At 36.4% G+C, this 21,906-nt stretch overlaps 2 protein-coding genes across 5 annotated transcripts in view; one reads left to right on the forward strand and one right to left on the reverse strand.

Annotated features, from left to right (window-relative positions):
* LOC148174772 (uncharacterized) overlaps positions 1-21,906 on the forward strand; it is a 137,380-nt gene that overhangs the window by 76,904 nt on the left and 38,570 nt on the right. For all 4 annotated transcript variants that reach the window (XM_088036209.1, XM_088036208.1, XM_088036211.1 and 1 more), the window contains one exon: positions 3,296-3,353. In XM_088036209.1, the coding sequence (XP_087892335.1) occupies positions 3,301-3,353 (53 nt within the window). In that variant the 5' untranslated portion in view covers positions 3,296-3,300. The remainder of the gene's footprint in view (positions 1-3,295; positions 3,354-21,906) is intronic.
* On the reverse strand, positions 19,626-21,161 carry LOC148174773 (uncharacterized). Its single transcript, XM_088036059.1, has 2 exons — positions 19,757-21,161; positions 19,626-19,703 (listed from the first exon to the last, which is right to left on the reverse strand). Exon 1 carries the CDS (start codon positions 20,518-20,520, stop codon positions 20,023-20,025), a length of 498 nt encoding a protein of 165 aa, XP_087892185.1. The 5' UTR covers positions 20,521-21,161; the 3' UTR covers positions 19,626-19,703; positions 19,757-20,022.

Below are 21,906 nucleotides of genomic sequence, written 5' to 3' on the forward strand. Positions count from 1 at the left end.
ACCTTTTTTGTATCTGCTACAGGTTGCATTAATTCGAAATGTTCGCTTTCCCAATTCTGGATTATAACCGCATCACCGAATATATTCTCGACGTCTTAAATTCTGCAAATATGAAAACATTTCAAAATCAACAAGTCTCGGAATATGTAAATTTAAAAATGTTTTAGTACGCTTCTGTGGAGCGGGAGATGGAGTGGAGGAACATCTCGCAGCGACTTCCGCCTTGGGCCACGCCACAGGAAAGAAAATTTTGCCCAATTTTCGTGATTTATAACTACTTTACCCGTCTGTGTTTATTGGAAAGTGCGTTGAGGCAAAGCCGCCGGTTATAATTCATAAAAAAACATCATTGATGGAACGATAATTCATGGAGATTCATTTTCTCGCTTCCGTTTCGAGTTATTAAAACAAATTGGAAAAAGCCTTCTTTTTCCGTCTGGGATTCAATTAACCGTCATCATTTGAATTCTTGCTGTGATGAAGACGATTGGAAGAGTCTTTGTCGTAGTTTGTTGTAATTGCAGGGGCCGAGGCGCCTGTGGCTCCAACGCTACATTTAACAGGTTGATGCTTTCCTAAGTGAAATGAAATTGTGTATTATACACCAGGTTGGCTTCAGACCGACACGGATATGTATCTATCGTCGTGTTTGCACGGATGAAGGGTTTGAACGCCCAATTACTCTCTTATTAGGTTGCACTTAATTGCATTCGGATATAAGTCGAATTCTACCTTGTTTCGTCTTTCCGACACGAAAGAAAAATTTGCAGGGGCCGCTAACTTCATTAAGTAATTTCATTTTACTTCTTCGGGAGTGCGATTAAATAGAATTTATCGTACTGTGTAATTGAAAGTAGAAGGAAATGACGGTTTCAACTTTCCACGGTTTTGATTGTTCATTTCAATGTAATGTAAATCATGTTGGATTTAATGCAAAGCTCGTGCTCGGTAATCAGAGACGTGACTTTTTTCTGCAACGCAGAAATGTGTTTTTCTTTTAAAATAAAACATTTCTCTAGCCACCAACAATGTTAGATTTCTGTCGACAAAGGCACCCTCGAAATTTACATTTTCCCTTGATTTCATATTTAACTAAACCAACTTCGTTTCGTTTCATTATTATGCATCAACCACACTGTTGTCAGATTTATTGTGTTAAGCCAAGAAACAATTGTACGGGCTTACGAGCGCAAAACTATTTTCTACTTTAGAGGTACTTAGGATTTAATTGAAATGTCTGCCTGTTTACGCCTTGAACGACACTCCACAGACATTCCAAACGAGGAATTTATGTCTGACCGATTTTTTAATTGCACTTAAATTAAGTCGCGGTGGGATTTCTTGACGAGACGCAGAATTTATACGAAACGATCAATTTTGCGAGCAGATGCTGCGACATTTTTGTTCATTTTGTGCAATTATGGGACTCGAAATGGCATAAAAATTCATTGTTATGTGAGCTTTTCATCATTCCATTCTATTTGCTCCATAGAAAGGAGCCGATATCATGAACACAAGTAATTTTTCTCCGACTCAGTTTCTTTCATTGTTTATTAGCGTCATTTGCAGTATGGTTGACAGTTTTCCGTAGTTTTAACAAGAATTTTTCGACTTGCCAAAGTTAATTTATCAGAGTTTATTACGTCTGGGCGAGTTTGCGGGTAATTCGTCTTTATCTCGTTTTACTACATGTGTTGTTTTTCCCTCGTGTAATTACGGGGATTGTGATCTCGGCTAATTCCAAGATAGATAAATAGAGATGTCTATAATGATTGGGGAAGTTAAGTTACCCCAACTTTGTAAGTTTTGATTCCAGGATTGTTTATCTGGGGGGAAAACTTGTACATTTTGTTAATATTTCAGCAGTCACTTTCAGAAATAATTATAATTCATAAGCTCGGAGATATCTGATAACCACAAGCAAAGGATTTATCAGATATAAAGTCCTGAATTATTCCGTAGCTTTGGCGAAATTGAATTCTTCATTTCGTCCGAATCCCATCTCCTTTCTTTGTCTTAAGACCCGCTCTTTTCCAACGGATGAAGTATCGGAAACTGTTATTGCATTAAAGTTAACGAAAACTTTGCTCTTTTATTCTCATCGGTTTGAAATATGTACCCCATTTGCGAATTTCACTACGTTTACTTTGTAGTGTAGTTTGGCTGATTTATTTTATGCTCCGATGCAAATTTGATTTCGAGCCGCCAATTAATTCCTAGAATTTATCGGAGGAAATTACTTGAAGGAGTCGCCGCTTAAATAGAGGGAATTTAATAGCCAACATATTAAGTAATTTGGCAGAGAATTTGTACCTACTCACGGAATAAGGAAGCCACACGTCCTTTCAGCTCAAATTAATTATCTCGCGAAATACCATCTAATGAAGATATCATAAAACCCGGCGACACTGCGCAGTCTAATCAATAAACCTTAAATAAATATTCATTTTAATCCGAAAAATTAGTACCCACTTTAGCAGAAAAATTCGCTTCCAAAGCTTCATGAAGATAACCAATTTCCACTTAAAAATAATTTATAGGTAATTACCCAGGATCATGTCGTATTTGTGTTTGCGACGTTCTTTAAAGTTGTAGGTTTATATTTTTGAAATAAATTGTAGGCGACCGTCGTCGTAAGAAAATATAAAAGGCCTGCTCTCATAAAAGGTACAAAGGAGCATTAAGAGCCTCGTATATTATCAAACGTAAGATGAAAACCTTCCGTTAAAAATTCATAAAAATTCAAAACGTGTTTTTATGCGTCCTAATAACAATTTTATATCCCGAATAAATCAGCAGAAGTACTGCCTGTTATTTATTTCGCTATAAATTAATTTAAAACAGTTTAAATACCGTTTTGGTAAGTGCTGCAGCTTTACACTTTTCTACCCCGATAATCTTGTTAGAACTTATACAGAGAATACAAAATTATCTGCACAAACTTCCCAGACAAAGATTTGATTTAAGAAGAATGTATTTTTCACCCGCAAGCCCAGGCTTGTAGACGTACCACATTTCCATTTATTAATTTCGTTTGTATCTGTGGAAACTTTGAAGTAAGCGCTCATAAATATTATTTTAATTAAAATAATGAATCAGTTTCATCACCTTGCAGTTTTCTAAAACTGCAGCGAAAATTAACAAGTACGCGGGGACGTAATTGAGTTCCCTCTTTAATTCAATTAAATTTAATTAAAATTTCCATTTAATGGAACCCCAGGTCGGTCGCATTTACTGATATAATTACATTTTTGATGAGCGTTTTTCTAGATTTATATAAATATGTTTGTTTCAGGTGGAATGGCACGAGCTGGGATGGCGCTGAGGAGGGGAACGAGTCATGGAAATGCCGAGTAAGTTTCGCCAAAACTGTTAAATTGTATGGAAATGCATGTTATTCAGTATTACATGCAGGCAGCAATTCAATAAATTGTCGGAATCAATTGCGTGCCAATTGTGGACACGTCCCAATATATGGCAAATATTTCATAAAGCGTGTGATGGATATCGGGGAAAGTTCATGAATATTGATTGCGCTAAAGAGCACTACAAATTGCCTTTTCAAAGCCGTTGCGGCAACAGAATTTCTTAATAAATGTTTCAGTTTTCTATTCCGGACGGTATTACAATCAGGCTGAGATAACAAGATGTGGGAAACTGCGCAAGTTTTCTATTGAACGAAAATAGTCTTTATCTAGCTTTGTTCTTGTTGGGTTAAAAACTATTTGAAAGTGAGAGTTTAAATTTACACCAGGAAACTGTTTCTCTGCTTTTATTTTATGAGTTTTGTGGAAGCTAACAGATTGTTCTAAATATATTTCTTATCGACTACTTTTTCTATTGTCGACATGAAGTCACAGCGCCAGTATTAAACATTTATGCGGTTTGATTCACCTGTTGCTGTATTCGATTTTATCTTCACCTTATATTTTTTATTGTATTGCAAAGACGATTTTATTTAGTTTGTTTTATATTTCTTACCGTGAACACGAGGATGTTATTACTTGGCTAGAATCGTGATAAAACATAGTCGTGTTGAGCTTTGCTAATTTCGCTTTCACTGGTGCAAACTTTGAAGTTCGAATTTCAATAGTCAAGTCATTTAAAGGTCAAGAATATTATTCAGTGGCAAAAAGTTAAGCGACTAGTGTCTCTGCAACTTACTGTTATTCAGTAAATAGAGCACTTTTTTCCGATCGGTTCGCTTCGTCCTCGATCAATTATCCAGTCCACGATGATTCAGCTGCGGTATTTGCAAACATGTCAATTTTTATCTTCATTTAGCTTGACCGAGTTACGAACTGGATTTTATGGTGTCTTGCCACCGTCAACATTCACCTTGGAATCGTAAACTTGCCACCTTGACACAGTCTTCGTTTCAACTTTTTGCAGACTACAAAAACCCGGATTAGAAAAACCTCAGCATTGATCGCTTTTGTCAAATCCCGGATTTTTATCAAAGAGGAAATAAGTTACAAACTGTTCCCATCATTCCTCGACAGCTGATCTCTCAAAGCCTGAGCGATGGTGAATGATGCGCTGCAGTTAGAATTCAAAGGATTTAGTTGTATAGTGAAATTTTCCTAAACCCGATTTTCAGATTTGCTGAAGTTTTGGAATCGCATTTGTGACTGCTGTTGATCCCTTTCGGTAATAATACCGGAAATTTGCATAGGTATCCAGACCAGCAGATGGCGCAAAGTGTCCACAACAAATGGAAAGTTTGTTTATTTTACACCTTTGAACAAAGACGCTTTTAGTGGTAAATACATATAAACGGGGATTAAACGACGCACGTTTCTAAATCCGCCTTTATAGTGGTACCCTTGAATGGCTAAATATTGCAGGGTGGACCCAATAAGCGGGATTTAATTTTGATGGAGTGTGCAGCCGCCACGTAAAGGTCTGAGGGTCGGGAAATTACTACATAGGTGGTAGTTGCGCGTCTTCTATTAACAAACGAAATTAAAAAATATGCGAGCCTCCCCGATACGTATTGGAGGATTGTGCAAATTCAGGGAGTTTTTGATCCTGGATTTTATTAGACGTAAAATATAAGATGTTGCAAAAGTTTATGAGATATTTCGCTGACTTCTGGTACTTATAGGGTATCATGAAATTGTTATAAAATTTTATGTTGTGTGAAATAACTCCGTTTTTTGTTAATTAGATGTGCACCAAGAATGATATCCTAATAATAAAAACAGAATTTTTACAAAGTTACAGAAAACTAGTGTTTTTATTTTGCCACCCTCACGTAATTACCACGAAGCGCAAACATTTCATCAAAACTTGCTAATGGAATTTGCTCATTTTTAATCCAAAAATGTCGATGATGGACACGCAGTCGCGCAATAATTTCGAATTTCATCATTTGCATCGATTCCAAAGCTGCCACCTTTTAAAAAAACTGATTCAAAGTTGTGAAATAACAAATAACATCTCCACAAAGTTTGATGCATGGCAATCTCGCCAGTGAATTTCTTGGGCGGATTTAAGGGCTGTTTTATGCCTTTTCTTCTTGTCATTTTTTATACTTCCATAAAAACGTGCCTTAAAATGCATGATAGAACTCAGATGTGTCGAATAGACATCGCATTGCGAGAATTTTGTAACTAAAATTAAGCACAGGCATCCCAACAATTTTGCCTGAGGATTTCCGTTTCATCAGATTTGGTATCCTCTCTGGAAAACTACAATTCCATCGCTCCGAACGAGTAATTTACCAGAATTTCATTTTAACTAAACTGGGGCTTATACAGGCGTGAATAAAATATTTGGGCGCCACTTTATTATAATACCCCGGAAATATTTTCTCTTTTATGGCAGCAATCAAGAAATACTCGAATTTTTCAGCCAAGTTTTTTTCTATTATTTTAACGCTGCTTTGAGTCAATCTTAAACACTCAAATGTATCCAATAAAGACGGGGGATGTAGACGTACATTTTTACGATGCCACTTTCTGCGAATATTATTTCTTGTTCTGGCAGAACATTTTCCGACGATGCGAGAAAGAAAATTGTGTTATGATAATTTTGCTGTACTTAGCTTCTAGGCCCATCCTTAACCTTCTATCGACGGATTTATTGGGAGTTGTGGCTCCCTTCTTGCAGGTGGTAATTTCTATTCTAACAAGGTGCATCACTCCCCCCTGTGCATTCATTAGAATACGTTGCCACGGGCACGGAATCCCATCTTAAAGTTGCGTTTTGATGTTTCCCGGATAATAACTCGTAAGAAGACGCGGTGTGACTCCTTGTAAGCGCTGCTTTACGACTCCCCTAGGATAGTGAAAGTCCTACAGGAGGCATAGTATTGATCTCAACTCTCACTTTATACCACCAGCGGCTGTTATTTACAGCCATAATTAACTCATCTCGCGCCCAATAACTTGCCTAAACTTGTGATAAAATCAGGAATAAGTTATTCCTTGGAGATTTTTCCTCCTATTGTAGTGTCGAAGCTCGAAAACAGTTTCGCGCAAATGTGCATATTGCCTAATTCAATGGAAGTGAAGTGGAGATGCTCTCGTCGAGTTGTTTTCTCGCGAAATTGAAATTTGTTGCGTCCCTCACTCGAAGTTCCAAAAGTACTTTCGCTACTTATAAAGTATTCATGTTATGTAGCAAGGACGTGCCTATATTCGTAGGACATTACTGGAATTTACAGGTTACTTGTTGGAGACTTTAACGACGGAATGGCCCATTAACTAAAACTGAAATTTTTACTTTGTGAACCGGCGCATCCACCATTTTCCTCTCCGAAGGAAATCCGTCAAAAAAATTTACGGTGTAAATACCTCTCGTAAAACATGAGAGATATGACTATTTCATACATGGAAACAATAAAATTTGAAACACTCAGCTTCCGGGTTAGTTTTTATTACGCGACTTATCGACCCCAGCTGCTCCGAATTTCCTTTCGCATGCAGTAGCACAATCTCATATGGGAATTATTAACAACATCCCCCAATTAGGGTCGTTAGCGCTTGCGAGAATTATTAACTACGCATCTTCGTATTCCCTTTCACATTGATTCTGCTCAGATGGGATAAAGTTATCTGTATATATAACACAATACCGTAGACGATGTTTTAGTTCCATAAACAGCCTCGATCCTGATGGTAGTTTGTTTGAATAAGCGCCCTAATACCTTCCTTATCTACCAAAGTTTGTCATGCAGTATTCATGTCGTCTATGAAGATAATTAATTGCTGCAAAACGTTGTTCCTGTGATTATCCTTATTTAACGTAACCAGATGTGCGAGCATTTATATTTTGCGGTCAAGCTACGTTTTATCACTCCCAGACGATCAGAAAGTTGCCCTTAAGTTTGTTTAGGACGAGTTTTGAGACTCGAGAACATGCAAAGTTTCTGAAAGTTTGCTTGACATGTGTGAGTTGAGAAAATGCTGATTGCTTAAAATTAACGTCACGCGAACTTTCACTTAAAGACGCGAACTTACTTCCTGTCCTAGATCAAATTGCTACGGATTTACAATGACACGATCGGTGTCTCCAAACTTAAACTAAACAGTGGTAACAACTTTGGGTGATGAATTAACTCAGTTTCTGTCACATCACCTGCTCCACATGCCTTTTTTTTTGTTGTGGGAATGCAAAGCTTTTTCTGCTAAACTGTTAAAAATTGAAGGAACCTTCTTTCACCCTTGTCCATTCTCTGAAAAGGTAAAGTGGGTTATCGTTTGAATATTTAATGTCCCTTTTTTCATTTTTATCAGATATGTATTAGGTTATGAAGTATTTATTGAGGCAGTCGGCAATTTTCAGAGACCCTTGTTAATGAAATATTTATTATTGTGATACGACCTAATACGAATAAGTGGCAATAAACACAATTTACGAGCGAATAAACACTTGAATTAAATACCGTACAGTTGAATTGAATCAGGTTTTTAATCGGTTGGAGGTATTTTTAGTATTTAGAACGTCAAGCTTTCATATTGGCGATATTTGCATTGATTCTAAAATTAAATTGTTTGGAAAATACGACGCAGACGAATTTAGAATTCTAAAAAATATAATTAATTCCTAATTTAAAAATAAATATCTGAAAGAGTAGAGTTAGAATCTAGAACAAAGGAATTCTTAACTACGATTTCTTCAAGAATCTTTAGAAATTCTATGATAAAAAAATTTTAACAGTCGCCAGAATGATGGTTTTTCAACTTTTCCAGTTTTTCCAGAAGATTCTAAGATTTATTCTAAAATTCTAATGATTTCCGATATTCTTCCGGTTTCTGCAAAATTTACGAAATTTTCATGGTTCGTTAGCAGGATAATTTAGTAATTTTTTTGGATTCTTTGAATCATTTAAATTTACTCAGATTTCTCTAGGTTTTAGGATTGTGCAGGAAGCGTTTTAAAAAATCAGCATTGTATAACTCGCTCTATTAAACTAAAAAAATCAGAGAGCCTAATTTTAAAATTAGCGCTTAGAAAGAATTATCTGCAGGAAAAATGAGGTTCAGACTCTTTTATGTTTTAGATCCTTCAAGATTCTTCAAGGTCTCAAAGACTAAGATTTTCTAGTTTCATAGGATTCAAAGAATTGGATTCGATTGCAATTTTATATTTTCAAAACAATTAGACTTAATTTTATAAAAAAAACGGTAAGTTAAGGAATATAAATAAAAGGCGGCCCAGTAGTAAGTGAAGAAGGATCTGCGTTTGAAGGATTTTAAAAATATCATGAATTAAAGATTGAAATTGAAGGATATTATAGAACACGTTTAGGACGAAATCCTAAAAATTTCGAAGCAACAAGAAATCAGTAGAAAGAAATAGAATCTAAAGAGTGTAGATTACAAAATAATCTAAAAAATCTGTCTGAAAGATCAAATATTTGAAGTAATTCTAATAATAATTGCACTAAATTTTAGTATACAAAAATAGTTTATTTATTTATTTCCAGATTGTGTTTAACTAAAACAAACATTTTGAAATTCCAGAACACATTGTTTGGGAACAAGTATCTTCAATTATTTTCCCATCGTAATATTTGATTCGTTAACTAGATCCAAATAGCCATCGAAAAAAAAACAAATAAACTCAACATGATTATTTATCTTAACAAACGCAACAGATTCTTTTGTGTTTCGGATCATGCAGCTCATTTGAGAAGAACAAACAAATTACGCAATAAATTTAAACCATTTAGATTACATGCTATTTTATACTTGAAGTTAAAGCAATAAACTCGATTATTTGAAAATAAAAGTCAGATGTCTTTTGGAGTCCGTGGCGATTTATCATTGATATCTTCCTGTAGGAGTGCTTGAATTTCGCCTGTAATCTAATGTGGATTTTATGGATTTATTCACAATAAATGGCGCTAATAACCGATAAAGTGTTTTGGTGTCTGCATGAGTAAGCTTTTTAGCCATTTTCAAGGTTTGAATGCATGAAATTTTTGCTTCAGTTGCAGTATTTGAAGTAATTTATTCTATCACAGCAATCCACACACACACACGTATATTCTGTAAACATCCCCTGTGTGTGACATTTGTGATATCTAGCCCGATTAGCCTCCCGCAGTCACTAATTCCATACTGCCATTATCGATTTTGCGAACTTAATCTAGCAGTGATAATTGACGATCCCCATTGTAGGGTCAGAGATTTATAGATTATATAAAGATGTGAGAACCGACGTTTCACACAATAAAACCAATAGCTACTTTTTTCATAGGCCATTAAAATCGAACGACATCATTGTATCGCGCCGGATATTTCTCCGGAGTGAGATTTTCTCTAAGCCTATTTATTATACCTAGTTTTTATTTTACGGGATTTAGAACGCCGCAATGTGTGACTCGGGGAAGCGTAAAACAAATAAATTCGATTCATTGGTGGAGTAGATAAGAAGTTCCAGTAATTAAACAGAGGGGAAAGAATCTCCATGTGCGAAAAACTGCTCGTAAAAACACAATCTCAAAGGGTTGAGGAAATTTAATTATACGGCTCGCAATGGCACGTGGAAACGTAACACGTCCTGGGAATTTTCCCATTTTAAATTGCTGATAATGTTTGCTCTGCTTATTCCAATAGAACCGCTCTTGTGCCCCCATAAAAATTTCTGAATACTTCAGGAGGCCACCTAAGTAATTTCCCTGGTGCCGCACAACCACAATTGAATCTTGCGATCGATTTTCCATTTCCCAGATTTTTAATCCGGGTAATCGTCCCATCTCCGTGCTTGGGTGTAATTATAAACACGGCGGTTTCTTTCAGAAGAAAACGGATGTGTAGAGTTACAGCGCGATAAAAACTCAACTTCTTTTCTAATGAAACAAGTGTTGGGAATATTTTGTGTACGCCACATGCATTACTCTCATCATGTCGCTCTACAGAAATAGTAGAGTTCTATTTTTGTATAGACGGATAACAAAATGATACAAAAACGACACGGATGTAATGGAGTTTCGACAAAAAAAATCCTACACTGCTGTTCCGGGGAATAAATGGAACGGAATATATGAGTTTTATGCTAATCTTTTTCGGCAACATCAATTTCACAATATCTGACGTGTATCTGAAGAGGGGTTCGATGGAAACTTGGCATGATCGGGAGGAACTAAATTTTGGGTTGTGTACCGGCGGTGGAAGCCACTATTAAAAAATACAAAAGAAGTCCGGAACCATTTCTAAAGAATGAATTTTAGGAGGGTGGCCAGATGTTGCCTAATTAAAATTAAATTTACGTAAATGACTATTTTATGAACTCATTTAAATTGCAACCAATTTCAGACCCATTGTTTTAATTATTATTGTACCTTTTATTACCAATAGATGTTTATCAGCCTGCCAATGTAACGTAAAATCTCTCTTAATTATCATTATGCTGCCGTTATTAGAACACAAAACACTTTTTAATTGCCGCGAGTAAAATTTAACGCCGATCTGTGGTCTGCATAGTTTATGACTGGATGGAGTTTTCTATGGTCCTATCGTATATTCAGAGGTGCAGTATATTACATTACATTATCGCCATCCAGGGAAATCGAGCTGAAAGTGATGAATCAGCCTTCATACGCTTTGATGAAGATACGCTTTTTGCTATATTTATTTTAAGGATACCTGGTGTGAATGTGGTGAAATTATTTACTGGTTTTTGGAAATGGAATTCCAGTCCCGAATCAAATGTTTGGAATTATTCTGCTGAGGACAAATTAGACTGTTCAACAACATTCACACTTTCATTTAATTGAATTTTTCGAAAGTAAAAGAAGAAAATTTTGAGCGAGTCATAACAAATTTCTTTCTAAAACTTCAGTGCCACAGCCCTAAATTGGTTAGATTTTAAGTAAAAATGTTTAAAATGTCAAGAAAATTGGCAGAGCAACATTTTTGCCATTTTTTTAATTCCCTGTCGCAGAGCCAAATTTCTATTTTATAATACATACTTTAAATTTAATCAATTTTTCGAGTTTTATCCTAAATAAAACAAAAAAGAAAATAAAAAGATTCAGCACGTTTTATTGCAGCCATTTCAGCTTGAAAAAGTTAGATAATTAAACTGCGCTGTTTAATGAGTCAGTAAAAGACACAAGACGATTGCATCAACTTTCCACAAGCTGATTAAATTTCCACCTTTTACTTGCTTTTCAGCGGCATCAATGTAAACAGGACAAAGGTTAAAAGCTCTTGATAAGACTGTATCAGGATAATTGGACACAAGCAGCTTTTAACACACTTTGATATTCATTTTCATTTGTATAAGTAATGTTTTGATAGTTCCACTTTAATCCAAATTTTAATTTCTGCAGTGGACATGATAAAGGATCTCCTAAGAGCTGGGTAAATATTGGTAAACTCAAGTCGGCAACATGAAAACGAGCTTCGTTTAAACGTACAATCAATTTGAATTTCAACACGCAAGATTTTGTTTTTTTCCTTCACATTAGTAAGTGGTCCGAACATTATCCTCGGACAATGATAAGAGAACTCGTGCGTTTATCCCGATGAGAACGCGTGACAGTTTCGGGGGACAGAACAATGAAGCCATGTCATGTGCTTAACGCCCTTGACAACACGTGCGCCCTTCTGAAGGGATCGAATAGCTGCCGATTTCAGACGTAAAGGACAAACTCATCGTGGCGATGACACAACTGTCGGACATTACCACGCAATATTATGGGAATTTAACAATTCTAATCGATTGACATGGGACTGGGAGGTTTTCAAAAGAGTTTGCTCGCAGCTGTACCATTACGATTCCAATCCCATCAAATTTAATCTTACCACTGTGACATCTCCGACATCAAAGCCTTCCACTGACGTTATTGGGAAAAATCTGCCATTTCACGCGCAGGAACGAACTGTCTGCGTTACCAGATGAAACTTGTGGCCTCTAGCGACGGCCCATTGCGACTTGATGTAGAGCGTCGCGACGCTGGAATTACAGATTTTTTTTCTCCGTTCTGATATAGTTTTTACCGTTGGGAACGGTGAAGTCGCATCATTGCGCCATAAAAGCGTTATGTCTTGTCTAAGCTCGGTTATGGATTGAAATGAATTCGTACTTTAATCACTTAACCCTTTTATTCGAACTGTTGGGGCATTAAACTCAGTTTGACTGTAATTACGCCACTTCCAGTTTCTTATCAAAATAATTAAGAGGCTCGGTGCCAATTTCTTTTAATTAAGGTTGTCCCTCGCTACGAAAATTACATTAGCACTGATGGAGAACTCTTGGATTTTATAACAGGAAAACCGCAATAGTATCTACATCATATGTAAGTACGAGCTTTAGTACAGTTGGAATACAATAAACATCTTTTATCTAGTCATGTTAGAAGCAATTTAGCCGCTGGGATTATGTGCACTATTACCAAGCTGCCAGAACAGTCATTTTTGGAGATATTAGACGCTGAACTCACGTATTTGTTGTTATCTGTGAGTTATACAGTGTATTATGGTCTTAACACAAACTAACATTTATGTTTATGGTGCAAAGTATGTGATTCGTTTTTTTTGAAATAAATTTATGGGGATGGAGACTTCCACTACCAAACGCTGTGTTGGTGGAAATTATTACCACAATGCGGTTCATCGCGCACATGTGAATCTCAGCTATTTTATAAAATTAAACTGAATATGAAAACAATTTGCATTTTCTGTAATCAATGAATACAAATAAAGTCTTTTATTTTATTCTTGGCTTCATTTGAAACAATGTAATAAAACCGAATATGTACATTCAGAATTGATAAAAGTTTATTGCGTTCGTGTGAAGTTTTCGTAAATACCTCGCTTTGGTATTCAATTTTAATAAAAAAACTATCTTGATAGAAAAATTCGTATCAATTCCAGATAACGAACACATTGTTGGTCGTAAACTCTACGGAATTTCAATGATACGAGTCTGTCTTTTGTAGCGTGCAACTATGCTGCTGGTCTACTAGGAAAATCACCAACATGAAATATGTCGCTATTGAGTTATGTAAGACTATGAGTTATGGCCGAGTCGGTAAATAGAGTTTCTACTTTAAAAGGAAGTTTCGATTAAATTCTGCTGGAGGCGATCAGAGTTTCTATATTTTATTAGTTTCTTTCTGCTTTAACTATAAGAGATTCTGTTAAGTGCTTTGTTAAGAGAGCCTTAAGTTCCGGTGGTCGTTTTTTAGAAAAGTGCGTCTATGAAAAGATGATAAAAGATGTGGAAATGCTTCGGCATTGCAGTAAATTAAGGGCGAATTTTATAAAAAAATGTATTTTTTTTAATAATTATAATTATTAATTAATTATATTAGATTTTTAAGGCTAAACATTTTTCCTGCATTTTTATAATTCAAATAACTATAAAGAGTAATTAAAGAATTTACAGTTCAAAATCCAAATTGAGAATATAAGAATTTTCAAAATTGCCACAATGAGATCTACGAAAATATACAGTTTTTTAATTTTTATTTTTCACAGAATTTCAAACTTTTATTTTTGTAGAATATTTTAGTTTTAATCTGAAGAAACTTTCATCGTCAGTTTTCTTTAGTTTATAAGTTCGTTGATTTATTAAAATCTAATAATTTTAGATCCTAAGAATATTAACTAATTAAAAAACGACCACGAAAAAAAAATAGACAATCTAAAAAACTTTAGAAATATATGGAATAGTAATAATACTAATAATTATACATATATCAGGAGAGAGAAGACAATTTTTTAGCCTGAGCGTTATTTCCCGTGATCCAAAGGATCGCAGTCGCACATTTACAACATCAAGGTATAAATATTTTATGTAATATAATTTAAAAGGTCGAACAAATTTCAATAATTTGATCATTTTAAAAAAAGTCTGAAAGACCAAAAATAATCTGAACAATCGGAGCCATGTAAAGAATCTCTTTCATTTAAAGAATATATTTACATAACGCTAGGATATAAAAAACGTGAGGCAGAATATGAAAGATCTAAATCTCGAAATTTTGAAAGACTGAAGAATGCGACGAAGGAAGAGCTAAAGAATTTATGATGCATCTGAACAACCTTCAGAGATTTAAAAGAATTAAAAAAAATCTTGACTACCAAGGCCTCAATAAATTTAATGTTTTACTTATTTTTTAGAGATGGGTGGATATTTTGTAAAAACGCCATGCATTAAAATTTTGTCATTTTTTTTTATCGAATAAAAAAATTCGAGAACTGCAGCCACCGTTTGCTCAAAATGTTTATCTTGTTTTCATTAAAAACGAATGAGTTCATTAAAGGTTAACGCGTTTTTATTTTTAAACAATCGATAAAAAAAGAGCAACAGAAAGTGAATTTTTAAAATTAGAACTGAATCTCGTTACTCGCCAATTATTTCAGTTCAGGCCAATCACCGCTTTATTAATTATAACTTTAACATGTCGACCGTTCTCTAAAATGTTCAATGTTTTTTGCAGTTCCACCATGTTTCCCTAACAGAGCTGTCATCATCAGCACGATTATAATTAGTTGTATTTGTCTGACAATGGCAGTTTTACAGTAATTGGAAACAGCAAAAATTGCAGTGTATGTTCCGGAACACAAGACTTTTGAGGCAAGAAGGCGCTTTATCAAAAACGCGAACTTAGACACAGGTATCGATCGTGCAGTTTTTTTTACTTTTATAGCTTTATTATGTAGACTCCAGAAAATATTGTCTGGAATTCAGTCCCGATTCCACGCCGCGCAACTTGAATTTGTTATATTTGACTTTGTCATGCAAAGCTCGTTAAGCCGGTCTTGGACTGGCTAAGACACATGAGAAGATCCCATAGGAATCCTAAGTGATTAGTTATTACACGTCTTAAAACAAGCTCAGTTTCTTTTTCTTTACATAACTGTTGAACTAGTGGGAACTCCGCATTGCTTGCAGAACGAAGTAATGAAGAGCACACACAATTCCAGACAATTTAACATTGCCCAACAATTTTGATCTGTCCCTGATGGTTGCAGTCACGTTCTGGGTCAGACAGTCTGCTTTTTCATCCCATTGATATTTAATAGCCACCGTCGACGTACCATAAATCACTAGTGCAAGTACAAAACCAGCTTACAAATTACATGTAAGTGAATCCCTTTACATCCACACCTTAATCACGCCAGGAAGCAAACCGCGAGATCTCCCCGAAGCAAATTTATTCAATCATGCCACGGAAACGGTTTAGCATAACATATAGCTCCCAAACTTCTTGTCACCACTTAAGATTCAGATAAGCTCTGCGGTATCTTCATCGTAGTCCAGACCAAACCTGGATCAAAGCCCTAATTCTATGTCCAATGTAGTCATATTAGGGGTAGCAATTCTAATCACGCTCGCACTTTGTAGTTCTTGGCTTTTACTGTCCGATTAAAACCCCTGCACTGCTTTGTCAGAGGGTGGTTTGTGAGCGCGCAGAGGGGATTATTAATATTTATATCGGAGTGACGTGATATTTAACTGGGGAAAGGTATTAAAGGTAGAGGGTGGAAGAATTATGGGAATTTTTGGGTGAACCGGATCCAGACTCGTTATTGCGAAAATACTGTTTAAATTAGAATCCTCCTTCGTGCTTACTTTGCTACACATATAATCTGTAAGGGAAAGTTAAAAATTATCGCTAGGGGGTCGAATCCGAGATTTGCCCGTACAATTAAGGGAAAGTTACTATGTCGTGCACTTGGCAGCTACATCTCTGGAGAATATTTATGTAGCTTTTCCCCACGTATTCACTTTTTTAATTATTAATACGGAAGCAGATTGCTGCAGTTTTATCTGTCTAACTCGCACGTTCTTTGTGTTCGAAAGAACATTTTTTATTGCTACAGATAAAGTTATCTTCCCTCGTTTTAGCAACTACCCATACGTATTAAAGAAGGGAAGGCAAGTTGGTGATATAAATAAGGAAGCTGGGGGAACAACCGTACTCTGATTCTTATTGTATGAAAGAGAAGGAATGGAGGAGATGGCGCATCGCTTTTCTCGTTTGCAAAATCGGCACCTGTTCTCCAGACCACGATTTCTATATTTTATGGATTCAATGTGCCACTTTCCAATTTAACTCCAACTTCAAATGGAAGCGTAGTTTGACTGTGGAAGTGGCATAATTGAATGGAGTTGAAGCCAAGTTTTCTCATGCCCTTGAACTTTGCCTTTGTTGATAGAAATGCGCGGGTTTTTCGTTTAATCACAGGTTAAAAATTAGAGTATGAAACCAATCCGCCATTTCCTATCATAGCTGGATCAGTTATAGTTGGAAGTATTATTGCTAGAGTATAAAACGGCACTTTGTTTTAAAACCTACGAATTGAAGTTCAAACATTACCAAGTCGATGAGATTTTACCTATTCTAGCGTGCATTTTTAAAAGCTTCTGTTTAAAGCCTCGTGATGTTTGATGCTCGCATCCTTTTTCTGCATATTTCAGCACTAAATCAGAATTTATATTTGCCGACCTAATGGATGACACATAAATTGCAGTTCCTGCGGAAAAGTCGAATTTGTATTTTGTAGTTTATTTTTCATGTGCTTGCTGTGAAAATACAATCCATCTTTTTTTTCATCTTCCGCCGATTTCAACAAGAATGATAACTATGGAGCGCATTTTTTAAATTTCATTATTTGCTTATTTCCTTTGATTTTTATTGGTGACAGAAACTCAACAGTTAAAGAAAAAAACACAATATAACTGTTGAAATAGGGAAAATTGACGTACATAAACTTACAATAAAAGATTTTTGAACAATCAAATATAATATTCTCTTCCAAAAGATGCAAAGCGTTGAAGAATTCCATATTTGGTATAATTCATTTTTGATTTTACACAATTTTAAATAATTTAATAATTCTATTAAATTGTATAGCGAAAGACACAAATTTTAGAATTTTCTCTTTTAAAACGAAGCAAAAATTTCCGCCATCCTTCACTAAAATTTGTACTTTTGATAGTTTTAGTGCCACAGCGATGAAATTTGAGGAGGTTATTATTTTTACATCGTATAAAAAGCGAAATAAAATAAGAAATTAGAAGAGACTGAAAACTTTGAAGAATCTGAGAAATCTGAAAAATTTTAAAATTTTATTTTTAATTTGAATCCAAGAATTATACTTCTTTTTATTTTCTGTGGAAAGAAATGAAGAACTTTTGTAAAAGTTAAAATTCAAAAGTATCCCAAAAAACACCTGCATCTTAATGATTACGAAAATCTAAGAAATCTGAAATGAAATAATAGAGCAGAAAATGGCAACAACCTAAATAATTCAGTGAAACCAAATATATGAACAATTTAAAGAAAAAATGAGAAATCATGAAATTAGAAAATTTTGTATCTAAAAAAAGCATAAAATATAATAAAAAGCCTCAAAATGAATGGGATCTAAAAATATGACCCACAAATAACACGGCCGTACTTTAGTAAATTTCATTACAATTTTGTGGTCTTTTGATAATAACCGATAAAAAATACAGCTGTGGCAAGCCAATATTGTCACTGTCACGTTTCCTGTTTTAAAGTCTTCGAGGGTGACAATTTAACACCCTTCTTTCTACACGTGAGGGTGTATAAAAACACAAGTTTACTATGCATCTACGTTTGCTGGAACAATATAAATCAAAGCAATAAATATAAACTTGAATATATGTCTTTGTGGAATTTACGCTTGCACTGCTTTTATATTTTCCAGGATTTAAATTTTTAGTACTTGATTTTCTCATTCCATCTCAATGTCCAGAGTTGAATTATGACATATTGTTTGTGATTACCCGTTGAAAAATAATGTCGAGTTTGTCTGGCTGTTCGTTATTGCGAGAATTACACACGCAACTTTTAACGCGACATTAACAGCGTTGATTACAGCAAATAGAAGCGTTTTGTGCTTTTAATGTAGAGTGCTTTCAACTGAAAATCGACGGAATAAAATAGTTTAAAATAGGATCGTCTAATAAATCGTGAGGATAATTCTTGGAACCATTTTCTCCTGTTGTACCCACATCAAAACCCGGAACATGACCTGTTGTTATTCGCCATTCACCTACGCCGACACCCGTAGAATCTCGATTTTGGTATTTAATTAAATACTGCAGAATGATCGATAGATAAATGGGGTAGATTTTGCAGCTATTGCCGACACTGACCTACATTCCAAATTCCATCCAGCGTCATCATCATCATCAATTCTTCCGCGTTTGCCTTTTTCCACCGCTAAACACAGTCCGCACTCTTTCGATAACATTATGAAAATGCACCTGTCAGGTTTGAGTTATGACCATCCACATTTTAAAATTGAAATTTCGCGTATTGCTTGAAAATTGATGCATTGTTTTTTAAACTGCGCAATATATCATCAGTGGAAGACATTGAAATTTGTTTTTAAGCGTCGTCCAATTGTCACGCAATAAAAAAACAAACTGACCGACTAAAGTCGCTCGGGCCGGCTGGTGACAAAATTACGCCGGTAGCTCAGTCTGGGTGGGTTCGTTAAAACTCACCGACCCGACAATCTTGAGGGCGCCAGGATCCTCCGGCTACGACTTGCGAGTACCCGGATCCAAAGTACTCGGTGTAGCTTACCCGAACGAGAGAAAAAAAAAGAAAACGAAAAGAATTCTAACCAGGAACGAATATATTAAAAAAAACACACTAATAAAACCTAAACAAAAAAATACAGGAAAACAAAGACGTCGTCTTTACACCGGCAATCGTTGCTGTTAGATTTACGACGATTCGCTGTAGACCGAACGCTTGCGCAAGCCGACGGCACACCGAAAATCCGCGCAACAATTCGATCGTACAAACTCGCAATTACCGGGTCCCGACTTACAAGGACGTCTGTACAACAAAAAAACAGAAAAAGAAATGACCAAGTGTGAAACGGTTGATTACAGTGAAGCTGTAATCTCCCAACTACTAATTACAAGTAACAATTAACAAGGACGGTTACGGTGAAGCCGTAAACTCCTACAGGAACAAGTTAACAAAACGGTGACACGATGACTCGAACAAAAACGTGGATAAAACGATCTGACCTTGACTCCTACAGCTCCTCCTACCGACTCTCCTCTAGGTGCTCCCGACTGGTGAGCCTTCCCGAATCCAACAGGGAAGAGGTTGTACGGCTCGGTCAAAACGGTCAGCCGCAATCCAGTTTCGAACTTCCAGTTCGCGCCCCCAACCAAAAGGGGAAAAAACGAAACAGAGAATAGCCCAGAATAGAACAGGCTAGAACCCAAAATAGAAGGCCCTAGGGTGGAAAATACCCTTAGGAAGATGAATACACTGGAATACTTTACTTACTACGATGGAAAGCGGCCTTAAAGTTTTCCACGTGGTTCACGTCGTGGTGGCTTTACTCGATCTCGAGACCCGACAAATTCCGGTTGCCTCCAGGAACCTTAGTGACCCAATCCAGATACCAATGTACCAATCAAACCAAAAAGGCCACTAAGTCACACTCCAAATTCCAAAATACCGAAACACTCTGGAGCACCGTACGCCACGAGATCTAAAACGCAAGAGAACCACGGAACCAGAATGGCTGCTATCGCTTCTTCGGCTCTACGTCACATTTCGTCATTGAGAAGGTGACCCCTTGACAGGTGAAAATTTGGGGTTATTCGAATCAAAACAAAGAATGAAAGTGATCGTAAAGAGTAGCAAAACGAAGCCAACGGTAAGTAAACAGCTGGAAAATTATTCATCAACCAATCGTAGACCTCAACGCACACTATGAACAAAATAAACAATCGCCAGAAGACAAAAATAGCAAGAGTAGCACCGTTGATGTTGCGGTCAAAAAGAAGAACGACCCACGACACGATCAACACCAAGCAGGCTAACGTGGTTGTGAAAAGGAAGAAAATAGAAGTTAGAAAAGTTGAAGCAAAGATGAAAACTAAAGAGTTGCAACCTAGACAACCCTGAGGAACTTGTAGCAGTCCTCCAGCTAAAATTCTGAGGCTCAAACGTATTCCTCCAGTCACCTCCGAACTGGTACCTAACAAACTGGTAACTATAAACATAATTGAGCAGAATTCGTAACGGACAATGTAACTCGCCATGCGGTTACACTAAAATAGGCAACCAATAAATTACAGGAGTCAAAAGGTCTCGAAAATCAACCCTTTCTAACACCTTCCCGTTTAACTCGAAATTGTCACGTTACAAATCCCTAACACAAATTTATACCGTTACATAAATCCCACCCTTTCCTCGTTAGAAATTTTCCCAAAATTTCTCAGTGTGAGGTATCGGCGAAATTTGTACTTCTCAACCTAATGTTCTCCACAACTTACTAAAACCCGAAAATATTACATTTGTTACGAGCGATTGGATCACCCTTGTGCCCACACTCTAAATTATGCAGCTACCTTAAAGGTTGGGCGCTTGATCCTCTCGTCAAAACAAAAACCACTAAACAAAATCAAAATAAAACTCTCTCGAAAAGAACAATACAACGGAGTGTCAAAAGTTCACCGACGACCACGAAAATCGACCGGATCATCACAACATGAGGTCAAAGGCTCAGCTCGGACCCTCGACTCCTTGCATCATAGCTCCTTAGTGAGACGAAAGTTCTCAATACATAATTGTCAACAACAAAAGAAAAGAAGACGTAGCCGAACACCTGTATAGCCAATGGAAGACCGAATCAAACTCCCTAATCAAGGCGCCAATGCCAACTTCGGAACTTCACTAGCTGTATAAGAGGCTGAGGTACAGATCGATACGACTCAACATCCCGACTGCAGCGGAAAACAACCTAACGAATCGCACCTACCCGTACAAACTGTCAAATCCTAAACCAAAACGGAATCAATCACAATATACCAAAGAACAACCAAACCAAATTGCGAATGATCCCCAATACAGTAACACAGCCGATGGAATCAAAACTACACCTCATACAAGGACTAATCAACGTAGCACACCGCAAAACGAATCTCCACTCCACACAGGAAAATTCGGTGTCAACCTAGCCTTAAACAAAAGAGGTTTGTCGGCGTTGCGAACTACTTCGACTTTACGACAATTATACCATCTACAAATATCAACACCAAAACCATCAAGAAAACCACAGATCCAAAGATACAAAAATACACGAACGATGACACTATTAACGTCGCTCCTCTGGAGACAGACACGATAACAGCTCATTATTGGACACAACCACACGACCGCTTCTTCGAAGACAGACGCCGAAGTGGCTGATTTCGGTAGCCGACCACTCTGGTGCAGACGCTACTGAAATCCACACTGGGGAAACTGGCTGTACGGACTACCCATATCACCGTAGCAGGTTACCCTGGCCAGACATTCCTGGGGTTTACACGTCGGGGGGATCTCCGGGGTCTTCCTTAAGGTCTTTGATGTTCCAAACTCCACTTCTCTTACCTTGAAGGTCCTCTAATTCGTAATTCCAGGGGTTCAAGCGTTTCCGAATCACA

This window comes from Gnatocerus cornutus, chromosome 5, assembly GCF_029298725.1.
Source record: "Gnatocerus cornutus isolate USDA-ARS CGAHR chromosome 5, icGnaCorn1.1, whole genome shotgun sequence".
NCBI classification, from domain to species: domain Eukaryota; kingdom Metazoa; phylum Arthropoda; class Insecta; order Coleoptera; family Tenebrionidae; genus Gnatocerus; species Gnatocerus cornutus.

What these genes read in the sequence shown, in the direction of transcription:
- LOC148174773 (XM_088036059.1), bottom strand. Translation starts at nt 20,520, where the DNA reads ATGGCGAGTTACATTGTCCGTTACGAATTCTGCTCAATTATGTTTATA.